Genomic DNA, 17,781 nt, shown 5'->3' on the forward strand with positions numbered 1-17,781 from the left:
AAACACCTGATTAACTTATAAAAACTAAAATTAACTTATAAGTTACATATCCAAACACCTTAAAAATTAATTTTTAAAATAAGATCTAACAGCTTATCAGCTCCTAAAACATCTTATCAGATGTAGGAGCTTATAAGATGTTTTAAATAAGCTTAGCCAAACGGGCTCTTAATTAGTAGTACCTCAACATTATATGAATGATTTATGCTAGTTGAGGTTCTATAATTATTTTGAAAACCCGATAATTAATTAATGTAATTAATTATATAGTTAGGTCGTATGTTCCTCTTAGGACAATATGCGTTTCCATATACCTTTAGAGAACATAGATGTAGGAATCACATAGACCAATCCGAACCTTCTGATGAGATAAAAACTTTTAATAAAACCCCTCATTCTTAATCTAATTGAGAATCATTTCAAGCTATAAAGAATGACCCAATCTGTTGAGTTATTTCTTTCCTTCTGCCAACGGTTGGATTATGTCTAGCCCTTTACTGTAGTGCAGTAAGCCGTGTTAGCGGGGAGTGCTATGGTAGAGTAAGTTGTAATTCAATTGACATATTGATGAAGGTAGCCATAGAAAAGGGTTATGTTGAATTAACGTGGTCGGCTAGATTAACTAGGGACTGCATTAGTTTGGCATAATCAAGTTCTATGAGCATCTTTGATTGGTAGGTTAGACTTGACACACGACGATTTTGATATTCGCGAGATTAACTTAGGTCATTATCAAGTGTGAGGAAAATTTATTTAGGGTCATACTGTGGATATGATTGATTGTGATCTACCTTTTGGCAAATATAATCGGGCTAGATTAACTACGGGTTATATTTGTCTATTGGACCTAAAGCCCATTAAGAAAAATCAGTTTTCTCGTTTGTCTACTAGAGGGAAGTGGAACTCGATAAAATTAGTGGGAGAACAATTAAATAACATAAGTCCAAACATTTAATTGTAACAATCATTTAACGCGAATCTCTAATAATCCTCTTCTCTATATGTCTCAGATAATCATGTCTAAGAATCCCATAATGTCAATCCTCGACAATAAACTCAATGGCCCTAATTACTTAGATTGGTTGCGTAGTCTTAAGCTTGTGCTAACTGTTGAGGGGCGTCTCTATGTTTTGAACGAGAGGCTTCCCGCCACTATACCTGCCACAGCGACTGATGCTGAAAAGGAAACTTATGAAGTTTGGAAGAAAGATGACACTCATGCTAGGTGCTATATGATAGCCGCCATGAAGCCCGCGCTTGCGAGGAAATATGAGTCTCACATGCATGCTTTCGATATAAAGGCTCATCTCGATAGCATGTATAGTGAGAATATTAGGGCATCGAGGTACGCTGATACAAAGGAGTTGATCACAGCGAGACTGCGCGAAGGGACTTCGGTCCACGAGCACTGTCTCAAAATGATCACTCTCCTTGAAAAGCTAGTGAATCTTGATGTCACCCTCCCGGCCGAGCTCTCGTTGGATTTGATCATGTTGTCTCTTCCTAGTTCCTATGAATCGTTCATAGTAAACTTCAACATGAACAAACTAGATCCTCCCTTGGATGAGTTAATGAACATGTTGGTCAGCTTCGAGTCCACCATTAAGAAAGAGAAGTTTGTTCTCATTGCTGCTACTTCTGGAAAGAAGAGTTCTTTCCAAAAGAAGAGAAAGGAAAGAGTTCCCTTCCCAAACAGCAAGTTCGAAGTGGGTGAAGGTAGTGGGGGCCCCAAAGCAAAGGTTGGTAAGCAAGTTGATGATGCTTGCCATCACTGTGGAAAGAAAGGACATTGGCGCCGCAACTGCAAGGCTTACCTAAAGCAGAAAGGTTCTGAAAAGGGTACGTATTTCATTGACGTAAATTTGTCTGTCAACTCTTCTTCTTGGGTATTGGATACGGACTGTGGCTCACATTTGTGCAATGATTTGCAGCTAATGACAAGAAGTCGAAGACTTAGAGCGGGTGAGACCTACCTAAGGATGGGGAATGGAGCAAGAGTTGCTGCTGAAGCCATTGGCACAATTTACTTAAATGTTTTGGATTCTAGTTTTCCTATTGTTTTGAACGATTGTTTATTTGTTCCGTCGCTCATTAGAAACCTTATTTCTATTCCTGTATTAGACATTGAAGGTTTTACTTTTGTTTTTGGAAATTCGATTTGCATTATACAAAAGAATGAGAATTTAATTTGCAAAGGACGACTATTAAACAACTTGTATGAACTAAATCCAAATGAAATACCTATTAATGTTATATCAGCAAAACGTAAGGAGATAGATCAAAACCCCGCACAACTTTGGCACGCTAGATTAGGTCATGTCTCTTTAAGAAGGATGAACGATTTTGTCAGTGAAGGATTGTTCTCTTTAGAGGACGTGAAATCACTACAAACTTGTGAATCCTGCCTTAAAGGGAAAATGACCAAGTCACCCTACAAAGGGAAAATGGAACGAGCCGAGGGTCTTTTGGATTTGATCCATACAGACGTATGTGGTCCACTAAGTGTTAGTGCGAAGGGTGGATATAACTACTTCGCTACCTTTACCGACGATTATTCTAGGTATGGGTATGTGTACTTGATGAAGTACAAGTCTGAAACATTTGAAAGGTTCAAAGATTTTAGACACGAAGTAGAAAAGCAACTCGGACAAAGTATTAAGAAGCTGCGATCCGATCGTGGTGGAGAATACTTGAGCATCGAGTTCATTGACTATCTAAAAGAAAATGGGATACAATCCCAATGGACTCCACCGGGAACTCCTCAACTTAATGGAGTCTCCGAACGTCGGAATCGAACTTTATTAGATATGGTTCGATCAATGATGGGGTTCACAAACTTACCGGCATACTTATGGGGTCATGCACTTCGTACTGCCGCGTATTTGCTGAATAGAGTTAACACCAAAGCAGTTAAATCCACACCTTATGAACTTTGGCATTCCCGGAAACCCAACTACAAACATATTAGGATATGGGGTTGTCCCGCTTATGTGAAGCGATTAGTGGGAGATAAGTTGGATAGTAAATCCGACTTGTGCTATTTTGTGGGGTATCCCGAAGACTCGATGGGATACGAGTTCTACTATGTCAAAGAAGCAAAGACGTTTGTTTCGAGAAATGCCACCTTTTTGGAAAGGGAGTTTCTATCCGATAGAAAGGGCAGCATGATAGAACTTGAAGTAGTTCAAGAACCACAAAGTGAAGTTCAAACGCAAGAACAAGTAATCAAACCAATACAACAAACCACTGATATACCTCCTGAACCTACGGTACGTAGATCCGAAAGAGTTCGGAAAATGCCGGATAGGTTATTCCTCCTCGAAAATGATGAAGATCATGTTGATCTTGGACGAGATCCAAGAACATACAATGAGGCCGTATCGGATGCGGACATGGGACATTGGCTAACTGCCATGAAATCCGAAATGGACTCCATGTACTCCAACAAGGTATGGACCTTGGTAGATCCACCCAAAGGAATTGTTCCTATAGGCTGCAAGTGGATCTATAAGAAGAAAATTGGAGTTGATGGAAAGGTATCGACCTATAAAAGCTAGATTGGTAGCAAAAGGATACACTCAAAGGCAAGGTGTTGACTATGAGGAAACCTTTTCGCCAGTCGCGATGCTGAAGTCCATTAGGATTTTGCTGGCCATAGCTGCGTGGTACGACTACGAGATATGGCAAATGGATGTGAAGACCGCCTTCCTTAATGGAGATATTGAGGAAGAAGTTTACATGGCGCAGCCGGAAGGCTTCATATCTTCTGGAAGTGAGCAAAAGGTTTGCAAGCTCCAGCGATCCATTTATGGATTGAAGCAAGCATCCCGTAGTTGGAACATTAGGTTCGACTCAACTATCAAAGAGTTTGATTTTGAGAAGAATCCGGAGGAATCTTGTGTATACAAGAAGGTTAGTGGGAGGGCAGTAATATTTTTAGATCGACCTATAAAGCTAGATTAGTAGCAAAAGGATACACTCAAAGGCAAGGTGTTGACTATGAGGAAACCTTTTCGCCAGTCGCGATGCTGAAGTCCATTAGGATTTTGCTGGCCATAGCTGCGTGGTACGACTACGAGATATGGCAAATGGATGTGAAGACCGCATTCCTTAATGGAGATATTGAGGAAGAAGTTTACATGGCGCAGCCGGAAGGCTTCATATCTTCTGGAAGTGAGCAAAAGGTTTGCAAGCTCCAGCGATCCATTTATGGATTGAAGCAAGCATCCCGTAGTTGGAACATTAGGTTCGACTCAACTATCAAAGAGTTTGATTTTGAGAAGAATCCAGAGGAATCTTGTGTATACAAGAAGGTTAGTGGGAGGGCAGTAATATTTTTAGTGCTTTACGTTGATGACATTCTACTCATTGGGAATGACGTAGGAATGTTACAACAAACGAAAGCATGGTTGTCCACACGTTTCTCAATGAAGGATTTGGGAGAAGCATCTTACGTATTAGAAATACGCATCTATAGAGATAGAGCAAGGAAGATGCTTGGCTTATCCCAAAGCCTGTACATAGACACCGTTATGAAACAGTTTAGCATGGAAGAATCCAAGAAGGGATTCTTGCCAATGTCCCATGGGGTTCGTCTCTCGAAATCTATGTGTCCGCAAACACCTAGTGAAATCGAGGAGATGAAAAGGACGCCCTATGCTTCTGCCATAGGAAGCATAATGTATGGCATGCTATGTACGAGGCCCGATATTGCATATGCTGTGAGTGTCACAAGCAGATATCAGTCTAACCCCGGCCCGGCTCACTGGAAAGCCGTGAAAGATATCCTCAAGTACTTGCGAGAACTAAGGATATATTTTTGGTCTATGGGGGTGCCGAGTTGAAATTAGAGGGTTTTACTGACTCTAGTTTTCAATCGGATGTGGACGACTCAAAGTCGAATTCTGGATTTATATTCACGCTTAATGGTGGTGCCGTGTGTTGGAAGAGTTCCAAGCAAAGCACGACGGCCGATTCCACTACTGAAGCGGAATACATTGCAGCGTCCGAAGCTGCAAAAGAGGGGACTTGGATAAGGAAATTCATCCAAGAGTTGGGTGTCATTCCTGATGCTAGTGATCCAGTACCGTTGTACTGTGATAACACCAGAGCCGTGGCGCAAGCTAAGGAGCCACGATCTCATCAGAAGTCGAAGCATATTCTGAGGAAGTATCACGTGATCCGATAGATCATTGATAGAGGTGAAGTTAAGGTTGAACGAGTCACCTCGGAAGAGAACGTTGCAGACCCCTTCACGAAGCCTTTACCGAGATCGGTCCATGAGAAACATCGAGAGTCGATGGGATTGCGATTTATGGGTAGTTGGATTTAGGTCAAGTGGGAGATTGTTAGAGTAGGTGACCAACAAGCCAACATGTGGCTGTGGTCTTTCGTATTTATTATTGTAATAAACGAACCTTTATTCGTATTAATGATAAAACACCTTGGCATTCTATATCTTTGTCCCTTTGTCACAAGCATAGATATAGTCCTTACAGTTATTACAAGTACTAGTAATTGATCGTTAGGATCGTGAGATATTTACTCAAGTATTATAACTGTCAAACGTGTTCCTAGTCGAAGGGTTACGCCACTAATAAGGATATCGACCTTTCCCATTAAGACTAGCACTTAGTGTATGTGTACTGCATCTCATCAGTAAACGGTATTGTGATATCGGCATGCATAAGTGGGTGCTCGTAAGTTGACGAGTTCACTGAACTCCCTCACCCTAGAAATCTCTAAGTGGTTCCCAATAATCGAGTAGAGATATCTATGGTATAGTTGTACACCATTAGTCCTTATGACCTAGACATCACCGTGACTTCACTAGAGGACCAGCTGTATCGTGACCTGTCCCTGAGTTCCACCGAGGACCATCCCAAGGGCCAGTGTTCGTGCAGTCCGAAATCTAGTGGGAGGTCTGTGCATTGTAGTCGAACGTATTAGTGAACTTTCTAAATCGGGAAGTTTCCAACTTTAGAAAGTGCACTGAACTAGGGTTTCCACTTTTGGAAAGTTGGAAAATGAGAGATGGCACTCGTAATGACGAGGAAGTTATAATGATTCCGAAAATGTAATCGTTGCAATTTTTCGGTCATTGAATTAAGAGAGACGAGCAAGTAAAAGTACTAACGGACTTAAGCTGTTGGGCCCGGTCCAACTTAAGCCCGCTAGGGTTTTATGCAAGACATATAAATACTTGATTTATAGGTCTTGCACACACACACAACAAAAACCCTAACCCTAGCCGTCCACCTCTCTCTCTCGGCCTCTCTCCCTCGCGGCCACGACCGCCGTCCTCCCCGCCGTTTCGCCGGAATCGGCCGTTCGTCGGCCGATTGTCTTGGTAGCAGCTTCTTTCCTTCTCTTTTTCTTCCATTTTTCTAACTATTACGTGTCTAGTGCCACGTGTTTAGTAGATCGAAGTATACGAGGTGAAATCCGAGAGGAGGAAGATCGAAGATCGAGGAATCGAAGAGCAGCGCACGAGCCGAAGCCGCACGCTGCCCCACGCGCCGCCCCGGAAGACCGCGCGTGTACCTCACGCGCCGCCGTGGCCGATTCGCCGCTGCTGCCGCTGCACCGCTGCTGCCCCGATTGTACGGATTGGTTTCCGTAGCAATCTCGACTTGCTTAGAGCTCCTACCTCACGCTTCAAGAGGTAAACACACGAATCCCTCGTTTCGATTCGTTTACGTTTAAACTATTTATTCATGTTTGCTTTCGTATGATTTTATGTGATTATGTGTAATCGTTTTAATCATTGCAAGCATGTTAGTTGGTTTAAACGCGAGCATGTTAATTGGTTTAAATTCAGTTAAACATTTTAGCATGTATGTTGTTTTTAATTTCGCTCGAAGCGCAAAGGTACGCAATTAATTGATTTTAATTTGTCGGGCATGTGCTTATGTGCTTTAAAGTCGTTTAAATCGCATTAAATTTTTGTTTTCCGCTGCGTACACGTGCCCGAAACCCAACAGTGGTATCAGAGCTCGTTGCGCAATTAATTGCGTTATATAATATGCTATGATTTTATGCATGTTCGATTTATTGAAGTAGTGATTGTCGTATTATGTAATTGGGAGTTTTCGTAAGTTTAAATATTTTTGAAATATTGTTTAGAATTTTTCCAGCTTTAAAATTGTTTAAAATTGGAAAATCGGATCTGAAATTATTTTTTAAAACCGTCGGTTTTTGTTGTTCGGATCGAAGCGGTCGAACCGGCCGGTTCGATGGTTGTGTGCGATTTAGTTGACCGAATCCACGTGGATTCGGGTCGGTCAGACCGGTTCCCGGTCCGACTGACCCGGCCCACTGATTTGGGTCAGCTGGACCGGACAGAACCGGACCGCTTCGGTCCGAACCGGTCCACTGAAAATAAAAAAAAAAAAATTTTTTTTTTCAGATTTCTAAAATTAAACTTAAAACAAATTGATTTTAATTTTCGGAAAATTATTTTCAATTAATCCCAATTAGATAATTGGATCGACAATCATCTATTTTAGTAAATAGGTGTTAGATTAATCAAATTGATTTAAAGGGGACGTATATTAAAATGCATAGAGGGAAGGTGAGGGGAGAGAAAGAAAGTTATTTAACATATATATGAAAAAAATATTATATATCTTTTAATATCAAAATTAAATATACTTTATTACTTACTTAGGGGTATAATAGTGATTATTAAATGTTTTAATTAATAAAAATTATTTTGAATTTATTTTGGGGAAATATGCAATACCCCTCATATGGTTGAACTAAACCCAATTGATTTTATAGACTTTTGCCTACACCCAAATCTCAGTTTTAATTTGTAAGACCCCCTAGACCTATGTGATAAGACAAAAGTACCCTCAACCACAATATTCCTAAATTTTAATTATTTTTCTTCCGCTCCCAATCGTCATTCTCGTTTCTCGATTGTTTTTTTTTCTTCTCTTTTCTCTGTTCTTCATCCTTCCAAACCCTAGGTCTAATCTTTCCACCACAAAAAAATTGAGGAGGCAACAGAAGATCCCGGCGGCAGGAATCGACAAACACAAACGGTAAAGGATTCAAAGGACTAGCAGCAGGACACCGATGGAGATCTAGAAATTATCACACGCCGCCCATATTCTCACCACAGCCGCCGCCCTCCGTCAAAATCGCCGCTGCCGTCCTTTGCCAAAGCCGCAACTGTTAAATATCTACAAATTAACCGGTATAATTTATGGATCTGAATTTTCAATTATATTATTATTTTTTTTATTTTTTTTAGTTAAATGGTTATAATAGCCGAAGTCCGTTTTAATAGTTACTTTTTCCTTTCCCCTATAATGTTCTACAATAGTTATATTATTTTGTTTGTTATGAATGCATATATTTCAATTATCATGCATTTTCTTAATTTTTGTGAGTTTTTGTTTATTCGTATCCTAGAGCATGTTTGTATGCATTTGTATGCATTGGCAATTGTGGATTGGCATGATAAGGGTTGTGATTTATATTTTTTTTTTGTGTTTCATGTTGTTCGAATTCGTTTTATTTATGTAATAATGTATGAGTGTTCATACCATTTGGTTGTTATGAATTTTAACAATTAAATACCATAATAGTCACGTATAGTCGCTTAACTACACCTGTTATGTTTGCAAACACTTGTGCTCATAGTCACATATAGTCATATATTGTGTTTTACCTGCCGGGGGTTGAAGTACCTTTCTCCCTATTCATCTATCTTCACTTGATCTTAGTTTGTTTTCTGAGGTTTTGTGGTGTAAAATTCAGTTTGCAACCAAAAGAATCGATAATGCTGAATAAGATGGGCAAAAAGCAGGCTAATTGAAGAAAATCAGCTCTATAGTCATATTGTAGTCATATTGTAGTCATATTGTAGCCAAAGCCGCAACTGTTAAATATCTACAAATTAACCGGTATAATTTATGGATCTGAATTTTCAATTATATTATTTTATTTTATTTTATTTTTTAGTTAAATGGTTATAATAGCCAAAGTCCGTTTTAATAGTTACTTTTTCCTTTCCCCTACAATGTTCTACAATAGTTATATTATTTTGTTTGTTATGAATGCATATATTTCAATTATCATGCATTTTCTTAATTTTTGTGAGTTTTTGTTTATTCGTATCCTAGAGCATGTTTGTATGCATTTGTATGCATTGGCAATTGTGGATTGGCATGATAAGAGTTGTGATTTATATTTTTTTTTTTTGTGTTTCATGTTGTTCGAATTCGTTTTATTTATCTAATAATGTATGAGTGTTCATACCATTTGGTTGTTACGAATTTTAACAATAAAATACCATAATAGTCACGTATAGTCGCTTAACTACACCTCTTATGTTTGCAAACACTTGTGCTCATAGTCACATATAGTCATATATTGTGTTTTACCTGCCGGGGGTTGAAGTATCTTTCTCCCTATTCATCTATCTTCACTTGATCTTAGTTTGTTTTCTGAGGTTTTCTGGTGTAAAATTCAGTTTGCAACCAAAAGAATCGATGATGCTGAATAAGATGGGCAAAAAGCAGGCTAATTGAAGAAAATCATCTCTATAGTCATATATAGTCATATTGTAGTCATATTGTAGTCATATTGTAGTCGTGCATAGTCATATATATGACATGTATGTTTTTTTTTCCAATGTACAATGATGTAGATGGTTGTTTATAGTTGAAGAATTCATACACGCGATTTTTTGATGTATTTGTGTGGCTACAGGTGGATTTGTAATAACAAGGTTCAAATTGTAATTTTTTGTGTGGATGTTGATTGGATTGTTTTCGTAAATAATGGGCAATCTTCGTGTTTTTATATAATTTAGTAAACATAACTGTAGTACACTATATAATTGGAAATTTGAAGTTGAAAATGTAAAAAACGGCAATATAAAGAAATAATATGACTATAGTTGATATAGTCACATATAAACGACTATAGTTATATTCGGTGTAGTAAAATTATTGGGAAAAAAAACATTTTTTTTTGTTTAAAAAAAAAATCTAAAAGAAAATTTAAATAAAAGATTATAAAATTATAAAAAATATTAAAAAATAAAATAAAATAAAAAATAAAAAATTCTACATGCAGTTTGAAATTGCTAAATGCAGTCCAAAATTGATTTTTGCAGTCCACATAATTACTAATGCTGTAGATAAAGGAGGGGTATTTTAGGTAAAAAAAAGCTGGAGGAACTACTACAAAGGATGAATTTAGGGTTGGGTTTATCTCTATTTCTTAGCGGTTGGAGGGGTTTATTGCTAAAGACCCCTTTATTTTAAAAGTATAAAATAAAATTGTGCCCATTGCAATAACATTTGTGTAATAGGAACTTTTGTCAAATTTTCCTCATAAAACAAGCACAAATTTTCCTATTAGAATTGTTATTGTCATATATAAAATATATATATTTTTTAATTTAAAAATGTTTTTTTTTTATAAGATTTTTAATTTAAAAATGTTATCTCGTGCATAAAATAGTACTAAAATAATTTAATTACGAAATAGTGTTGGGATGAAGCCAAACACGTCCTAAGATACAACTCGCGCTCTCTCACTCACTCACTCTGATGCATATATATATAGATTACCATCGTACATTCTCGCTCTCTCCTCCAACACACGCACAGACAGACAAAAATTGACACGAGTCTTAATCGCTCACTGTGCGTATCTTAGTGAGTTAGTCTCTCTTTTTTGTCTTCTACTAAACCCTAATCTGCAAAATCTCACGAAGAAGAAAGGGGTTGGGATGTTATTATCACTGTTCTATCTATCTATTTGACTCTGTTGTGTTAGGTTTCGCAAATTTATTTGATTATGGAAACATCCGATGCCAAAGATTTCAATGATTTCACCGACCCCTCCACCACCAGCTCTGTTTCTGGTTCGCTTTTTTTTAATTTGATTCTGTTTATTTTCCTGTTTCGATCCGTGCTTTTTTTAATTTGTTGTTTGGGTTCCTTGTTCATGATTATCGTTTATGATTAGGTTAATCGAATGTGGATGTGATTTCTGCCGACTGTTATTAAATGTGTGCTACGATTGGGGTTTGATTGTGTGATGCAGGTAGCGGGATGTTCGATGCGTCCCAGTATGCGTTTTTCGGTAAAGATATAACGGATGAAGAGGAATTAGGGGGTCTGGAAGATGAAGAAGCCGGTCTCTCTGCAATTACGGGTACATTTGGTGGTGACGAAGAGTTGAATGAGTATCATTTGTTCGACAAAGATGAGGTTAACATACGTAAATAATTCTTATGTAATTGCATGTTGTTAAAGTTTATGTGTTTCACTGTGCTGTTGTCTTTAATTGTTTTTTGGCTCGATGAAATCATTATCTCGTGGGGGTTTTGGCATGTAGTCTCGGACAAAGTTAAAGTTTATTATCGATGTTTTCGCCCATTGCAAAAGTTGCACTGTCTATGTTCTGAGGATGTGAAAACCATCTATCCATTGTTTAAATTATGTTTTGAAGAATAAATAAAGGGATTTGTGTTCTGCTATAGTAAAAGAGCGTGTAACTAAGCTCTAAAGAAAAAATGATCTTAATATTTGGTGAATCAAATGTGTTTTTAGAGTACACGAGATATTAGATCTCATTAATATGGGTTTTCAGTTTATTTGGAATGGATAAAATAAGCTTTCAGAACTTGTAAGATGCTCTCACTGATTAGGAAGACGATTCTATCATTTGATATGGTGAAAATAGTGTTCTGTGAGATCTTTAAAGTTAACTTAGGGTTTTAATCTTGTTAGCTCCTGGTTGATGGTTTTTGAAACCTAGAAGCTACTCTCTCATAATATTTTCAAGATGTTGTCGGCTCAAAACATCCTTTCAGTTTCTTAAACTTTTTAAGAGATATTTTATCTAAAAAAACTAGTGCATTGCCCTTAAGTTTGTTATTGCTGCTATAGTATTAACATGTGTCAATTATTCAATGTGTACTCTTGTTAAGTGTATATAAACGTCCATATGGTTAGATTGACCTCGAGTCTATGTGTATTTACAAAGTCATGTGTCAAACTGAGTGCCTTATGTTTCATGTCTAGTTGTTCTACCTTGTGCATAACAAATTGTCCAGTACGTTAATGTTTTCAAACCCTAATTTTCTTTATACAGCTATTTCGGTCTGATGACTTAATTATACTTTTTTTTTCTTTTGCCAGGGCTCAGGATTAGGATCTTTATCTGACATAGATGATCTAACAACTACGTTTGCAAAGGTGCGTTGCTTTGGCATTTTAATTTCTGGCTTATGGTTGAGGATGTGCATATTTTTTAGACTATTTTCCCTAATTATGTCATAGGAAACGGATTCTCCACTGAACTTATGTTTCATTGCGGTTCTTAGGATTTCCTCTTATAACAATGATATACCGGACATAAGTAGTCAGTGTTCCTGCCATAGCATTCTTATTCTGTGCTTTGTAATTCAAAATCTGCCAGCACTAACAAAGAAACAGTCGTTTTTGTTTGTGGTGGGGTAAGGTGCAGTTACAACCTTGACCGTATTGTGAGTGTGTTATGATAGTGATGTGGTAAGTTGGCTTGCATGCTGGTTTATCGTTGTGATTTGCAACCATGAACATACTAAAGTATGTTTATCTTAAAGCTACTTAAGTATATAGATTATATTCTCTATGATATGGAAAGTATTTTAGGCATGAAAATAGATTTTCTAGCAGAATGAATGATCTACTTAAATTTATTGATTTATGAAGAAAAATAAACATAAAGTAAGAAATAAGCCCTACCATTGATCTTCTTGGAAGGAGTCTAAACCAAAACCTCGGGATAATACGGTGTAGTATACTTGGCTGGGAGAAAATGTGATCATCTGACTAGCTATTACGCAATTATAAGTGTGAAGATTGATTCTTGAACACAATGTTAAAGTGCTTGTAGATAGGTATTCCAAATTGAAATAGACAACACTAGTAGTTTGTACAAATAAAATAACTAGATGATCGAGTAGTGAGAAGTCTTTTTTGAATTTGCTAATGAGCCTTCCAAATAGATCCTAGATGCACTCACTTTTTATGTTTTGCAATTGTAGAGTCTTGATCATTTTATTAGTTGATTCATCTTTTCTCTTATTTGCATTATTTTGATTTTTGCAGTTGAACAAAATTGTTTCTGGACCAAGACATCCCGGAGTTATTGGTGATCGAGGATCTGGATCTTTCTCGAGGGAAAGTGAGTTCTTAGGATTTGTGATTGTAGCATCAATTTATTTATGGCTTTCCTTACTATTTAATAGTTAATCATTGCACTTATATTTAATTTATATTAAATAGTCACATTAGGCGACTTTTTCTTCCATCGAGTTAGTACCTAATATTTTGATGCGTATCTTTTTCAGTTTGAAGGATTTCGAAATTAACTTTCTGGTCACTTGCAATCTACGAGCCAAAGAATGTTCTCATATATCTTTAACCAGGCTCAAAACATGCTTCGGACCCACTCTTTAGTCTTTATCTTGGGACAGAGTGTTGTAATAGCAAAAGTAGATACTAGTATTCATGTGGGAAAAAAGATTGTCGCATCGGTAATTGCATTAATTTGAGCTTGAGGAACTACTGAAACATTAAAAGATATTGGATTAGGACAAAGTTATATTACAATGTGTTGTTTTGTGAATGCCTAAAGGGGTCTCTTCTTCATTCACTTCTTTTTATTTTAATTTTTCATTTTTTGTAAGATATTTTGAGTAATATATGGGTTTTAGACGGATTGGTTTTTAAATACGTTGGGAAGTATGATTTCTTTGTTAGATAAATGTCCTAAATATTATAAGACTTCGATGAATCCTACTCCTGATATTTCAAGTCCATGTTGTTAGACTAGTAATCCTCCATCAATAAGGGTAACTTTGCAAACTAGTACTTTACTCTGAATTACATTTGTTTGTGTTGGATGGATAGCAAACTAAGTTAGAAAACAGCAAACTTCTTGAGTTTCCATTTAACTTTTACCTGAGAGCTTTCTACTGCCTTCTTTTCATGTGTTAAAGTTTCATTCTAAAGTTTTCACTGTTTATTGGTTATTTCCTGCTAATTTCTGCATGCTAGGTGTTTTAACTTTTAGCTTACAGTGTTTGTTTTTTCCCTGGTGTTATTTGATTCATTGCTTTTTGTACTAGCTTAGGGAACTTTCATGTTTTATTGGAGATTAGAAACTGAGGGCCCCCCCCCCTCCACGTAATGATTTTTGTAGCGTCCTTCCTTATATTTGAGGCTGGCAGGTAGCGAGTTAAGTGTTTATTTCGGGTTTTGTAGAAAATGGAAACCCCTCTAACCGATATATTTAATTAATTTAATCAAACTGGTAACTGAGAGTTTAAGTTTCACGGAAAAACCCAATTGGACCCACTTCAAGCTTTTATAAAATAAAGCAGACCAGCCAACCGATGAGAAAAATGGAAATTATTTCCAACTGCCTGTGCAGTATACCTTGCACTTAAGATATTGTGCTTGCTACTTTGCCCTGTATTCTCATGTTTTAGCTGCGTGTGCACTTATATACGTTCCATTTCATATATTATTCTTGTCACTCTTCAATTTATATGCTATGTATTATTTCTGGCCTCTGATTAATAGGTTATTTCAGGTTCATCAGCTACAGAATGGACGCGAGATGCAGATTTTCCTGATTGGGTTGATAATCATCATCGTCGTCATATGTCTGACTCGGAATGTTACGAAGAAAATAAGAGATGGTCATCGCAGCCCCATCTCTCTTCAATGTATATTCCTGAATCTAAACCATTATACAGGACATCTTCATATCCTGTGCAGCAATTTTCTAGTGATCCCGGTTTAGTCCCGAAGTCATGTTTCACTTCCTTCCCTCCACCAGGTTTACAACAAGCTTCTCTGAATAATTCACACCATCTTAACTTGTCTTCTCTTTCTAGTGTACCTCAATCACCATTCTCCGGGCAGAGTGATTCTCCGTTTTCTAACTCTACTCTCCATTTGCCTGGCTTAAGTCGTGGCTACCATTATAATACTAACATGTCACATCTAACCTCACCTAATCTATCTCATAACAATAAGCTCCAAAACCACTGGATTAGCCATGCTGGTCTTCTCCATGGTGATCAGTCTATCTTATTGAACAGTATCTTACAGCATCAGTCCCATCAAAATGTGTTATTACCTCCGCAGCTAATATCTTCACAGCCTCAAAGACGACACCTCTCGTTCCAATCGTCTTCAGCTCATTTTTCATCATTGCAGTCTCAAATGTTCAATAGTGTTCCTTCACCATCACATTTTAGTCAATACAGGTTAGCCGATAAGAAAGAGTCAAAATCTAGATCATCGCAAAAAGGAAAACAATCTGTTCGATTCTGTAATCAAGGATCAGACGCTAGTAGCAACAGGAGCGACAGTAGTTTGCTACAGTTCAGATCGAAGTACATGAGTGCTGAAGAAATAGAGAGCATTCTTAAAATCCAGCATGCTGCAACACATGGCAACGACCCTTACGTAGATGATTACTACCACCAAGCCCGCCTTGCAAAGAAATCTTCTGAAACAAGATCAAACCATCGTTTCTGCCCGTCCAACCAGAAGGAACAATCATCTCGTTCTCGTAATAGCACTGAATCACAGCCACATCTCCATGTTGATGCTCTGGGAAGGATCGGTTTTTCTTCAGTTCGTAGGCCCCGCCCTCTTCTTGAATCTGATGTTCCTCCCTCTCCTTGTGGAGATAATAGTACTTCTGAGCAGAAATCATCTGGAAAACATTTGGACCAGGAACCAATGTTTGCAGCAAGGGTGACTATCGAGGATGGGCTACGTCTTATTCTTGATGTTGACGACATTGACCGGATCTTACAGTTTACTCTGCCCCAAGATGGTGGATTCCAGTCTAGGCGGAAGCGTCACATGTTGTTAGAAGGCTTAGCCGCCTCTCTTCAGCTGGTTGATCCACTTGGGAAAAGTGTTAATTCTGTTGGGCTGTCACCCAAGGACGATATTGTGTTCCTACGAATAGTTTCTGTTTCAAAAGGTCGGAAACTTATTTCACGGTATCTTCAGCTTCTTTTACCTGGTAGCGAACTTGCTCGAATAGTTTGTATGGCCATCTTCCGACATTTAAGGTTTCTGTTTGGGGGCCTTCCCTCTGATCTTGAATCGGCTGATACCATTAAGGATCTTGCAAGAACAGTCGCTGTCTGTGTTAGTGGTATGGAACTTAATGCACTGAGTGCTTGTCTTGCTGCTGTTGTTTGCTCCACCGAACAGCCACCTCTTAGGCCGCTAGGGATTCCTGCAGGAGATGGTGCCTCCGTCATCTTAAAGTCCGTTTTAGAAAGAGCTACTAAGTTGTTAAGAGAACCTCAATCTGCCAGCAGCTTGGGCATACCGAATCCTGCTCTTTGGCAGGCTTCATTTGATGCGTTCTTTGGTCTTCTGATGAAGTACTGTGCGAGTAAATATGAAAGTATAGTTCAATCACTAATGAATCAGAACCCAGAAAACAAAGAGGTAGTGGGTCCGGAGGCAGGAAGAGCTGTTAGTCGGGAGATGCCGATTGAGCTTCTACGTGCTAGTATACCCCACACTGATGACACTCAAAAGAAATTGTTAATGAATTTCGCTCAGCGATCGATGAAGTAAATTCCTGAATCTGTCAGATGTTAGCTGAGATGTGGCAGGCTAAGTTTTGTACAAATGATTTGCTTTTAAAGTTGCTGCTTTTATGTTCAGTATAACGATCGAAGGATGGGGAATGTGCATGCATGCTTTAGGCGGGATTTTAACGCCTTAAGTTCGACTTTTTTGAACCATCAGGTGCCCATTGCCTTTGGGAGAAGGGTTCATTTTCTGCTTATTTTCGTGAATATACAATTAGATCTGTGTATTATGTCAAAAGCTCACTTAACTGCCATTTTTTTTATATTTTGTTTTCATGGAGAGCTATTTGGCAAGTGTTGTGTAAACTCTGGGTTAAAAATTGAAGTGTAAGGGTGAATGTACAGGTAAGCCCTTGGGAAAGGTGACAAAATTCGGGTGTCTGCAGTTTCATCGTCCTCCTTAAGAATAGTGTCTTTTTTGGGGGGAACAAATATACTTATATAGAGGCAATGAACTCATCGTATTTTTAACTAACGATGTCGGGTTCAGTTTGCACATATCTGGAGGCAGGTTAGTATTAGTAGTAGTAGTAGTTGTAGCTGCATTGCATGCTTGTTTGTTCAAATATTTCTTCTCTCCCTTTAGATATGATACATTATTGCATTTGTTGTTGACTTTGATTTATTGTACACTTTCTTTTTAGGTTCTACCTAATTCTATATGCCCTCTTGTTTCTCATTAATAGTTGGGCAACCCTAAGAATGGGGCGGCTATTTCAAATACCATTTTTTTCAGTTTATTATCATCTAATTAAAAAAAATAGATAATAAATAGATAGTGACATTTATTGAATTTAATCGAACATATATACTAATCAATCTCAACTCCCTATTATTACACTATTACTGCATAATCAATGTTATGAAAGATTATGCTTAAATACAATGATTGTATAATCATATATTTTAAATGTATTACATTATCAAGACAAGGTAATCATCTTATTTTGATCAATTTTATCAATCTAATCAAAATTGCCAAACAATGCCTAACGGTCTTAATTGTATAGGATGCATATCAAGTGTAGCACGTAGGATTTTTTTTTTTTTTTTTTTTTTTTTTTTTTTTTAATGAAGGAACCTGCAGCCAACTATATAAGTGCACTGTAAAAATATATATTGTAAAA

General features: G+C 37.5%; 1 protein-coding gene across 1 annotated transcript; it reads left to right on the forward strand.

Moving 5' to 3' along the window:
- Positions 1–10,623: 10,623 nt before the first annotated feature.
- Positions 10,624–17,314, forward strand: LOC105951275 (protein PAT1 homolog 2). Its single transcript, XM_088821976.1, has 6 exons — positions 10,624–10,679; positions 10,801–10,888; positions 11,071–11,237; positions 12,171–12,227; positions 13,125–13,200; positions 14,614–17,314. The coding sequence occupies exons 2-6, from the start codon at positions 10,822–10,824 to the stop codon at positions 16,635–16,637; spliced, it is 2,391 nt and encodes a 796-aa protein (XP_088678102.1). The 5' UTR covers positions 10,624–10,679; positions 10,801–10,821; the 3' UTR covers positions 16,638–17,314.
- Positions 17,315–17,781: the final 467 nt, after the last annotated feature.

The sequence above is a fragment of the Erythranthe guttata genome, chromosome 8 (genome assembly GCF_056151865.1).
Source record: "Erythranthe guttata isolate IM_541 chromosome 8, IM_541, whole genome shotgun sequence".
Classification (NCBI taxonomy): Eukaryota; Viridiplantae; Streptophyta; class Magnoliopsida; order Lamiales; family Phrymaceae; genus Erythranthe; species Erythranthe guttata.

Excerpts from the sequence above, each read along its gene's own strand:
- LOC105951275 (XM_088821976.1), top strand. The coding sequence starts at position 10,822 with ATGGAAACATCCGATGCCAAAGATTTCAATGATTTCACCGACCCCTCC. Across the intron at positions 11,238-12,170 it reads ATTTGTTCGACAAAGATGAG|GGCTCAGGATTAGGATCTTT; the intron begins GTTAACATACGT and ends TTCTTTTGCCAG. Across the intron at positions 12,228-13,124 it reads TAACAACTACGTTTGCAAAG|TTGAACAAAATTGTTTCTGG; the intron begins GTGCGTTGCTTT and ends TGATTTTTGCAG.